This window comes from Amphimedon queenslandica, unplaced genomic scaffold (assembly GCF_000090795.2).
Source record: "Amphimedon queenslandica unplaced genomic scaffold, v1.1 AMPQUscaffold_13461, whole genome shotgun sequence".
In the NCBI taxonomy this organism is placed as follows: Eukaryota; Metazoa; Porifera; class Demospongiae; order Haplosclerida; family Niphatidae; genus Amphimedon; species Amphimedon queenslandica.
The window spans coordinates 133,203-134,459 of record NW_003546303.1 but is presented as its reverse complement, the minus strand read 5'-3'; the positions used below and the strand labels follow the sequence as shown (position 1 = coordinate 134,459).

The following is a 1,257-nucleotide window of genomic DNA, read 5'->3' as shown; positions in this document are numbered from 1 at the left end:
AATTACTTTAAAGGGTATCTTTACCGAAAATTAACATATCATTTTTTTGCATTTTCAAACTCTTCATATCAAAAAACCAACCTTGCAGGCGTAGTGTAGCGACTTGCATAGTTCATTGCAAAGAAAATTGCGCATGAAAAGTGCAATTCTTCATTGTGGCAGCCATTTTGAATTTTACTTTCTGTTGAGGGTGGAGCAATTTGATGACGTAGATGTAGGAACACGCATATCCATGCCAGGCAAGAAAGATGGTCAGGCGCTGTATTGTAGGAGGCTGTAGCAACACTACCAGGGACGGAATTAGTCTTCATAAGTTTCCTTCTAATATATTAACAAGGAAACAGTGGATACCGGAGGTGAAGAAGACCAGAGCAAATTGGAAAAAGCCTAGTGCGTTTTCTGAAGTCTGCAGTGATCACTTTTCTGAGGACTGCTTTGAGAGCATAGCAGACAAACTGGGATTAAGAATGAAACGTATTCTTAAGCCAAATGCTATTCCTACAATTTTCAAAAGTCGTCCCTACAATAAGACAAAGTCTAGAATTTCTACAGCACTTCAGAAAAGGGAGAGAGCAAGAACAGTAAGTGCCGCAGACATGCCACCCATCAAGAATTATTGTATTTATTATTATAACAGGTATTGTCTATTACAGATCCTGATATTGTCCAACAGACCTGCGAAACTAATCTTGATTATAGTGATTGCTGTACAAAGTGCTTATCACGACGAAGAGTCATCGATAGAGGTCGACAGTGGTTCAGAGAACTTAGAGCCTGATTCTACTCTCAAGGTATAAGCTGAGGGAGGCTGTCCTTATTTTTTGTAGTATAGGTTGATGTCTCAATTCAAGCAGAACCAATAAGAAAAAGGAATTTGAAATGTCAAGTGAGAGAATTAAAAAAGAAATGTGAAAACACCTGTAAGCGAATAGGTCAGCCTAAATTTTAAATGAAGTCGATATTCTTATATGTAGTTACTTAGACATTACGTGTTACAACTAAAGAAAATGGAGTTCAGTGTAATCTACTTGAACCTTCACAATCTGGCACAATTTTAGAAGAAATGTTTTTGAAGACATGGAATATGAAACAGATGGTGAAAGTGATGCATCTACTTGTATATCTGAAGCTGATTTCTCCTTTGAAGATGATGGCAATATGTGAGTATAGATATTAGTTTTTTGGCTATTGTTATAAAGTTATAACAAAAATTTAAAAAAAAGTTTGAGTAGGATTCAGAGTATCAATTCGTCAAAA

At 36.2% G+C, this 1,257-nt stretch overlaps 1 protein-coding gene across 1 annotated transcript; it reads left to right on the top strand.

Annotated features, from left to right (window-relative positions):
* Positions 1-248: 248 nt before the first annotated feature.
* On the top strand, positions 249-1,177 carry LOC105312247 (THAP domain-containing protein 6-like). Its single transcript, XM_011404747.1, has 4 exons — positions 249-581; positions 654-791; positions 833-932; positions 1,005-1,177. The coding sequence occupies exons 1-4, from the start codon at positions 249-251 to the stop codon at positions 1,175-1,177; spliced, it is 744 nt and encodes a 247-aa protein (XP_011403049.1).
* The last annotated feature ends 80 nt before the right edge of the window (positions 1,178-1,257 follow it).

Coding starts and splice junctions, on each gene's coding strand:
- LOC105312247 (XM_011404747.1), top strand. CDS start 249: ATGGTCAGGCGCTGTATTGTAGGAGGCTGTAGCAACACTACCAGGGAC. Junction 582..653: donor AAAGGGAGAGAGCAAGAACA/GTAAGTGCCGCA, acceptor TGTCTATTACAG/ATCCTGATATTGTCCAACAG. Junction 792..832: donor AGCCTGATTCTACTCTCAAG/GTATAAGCTGAG, acceptor TTTGTAGTATAG/GTTGATGTCTCAATTCAAGC.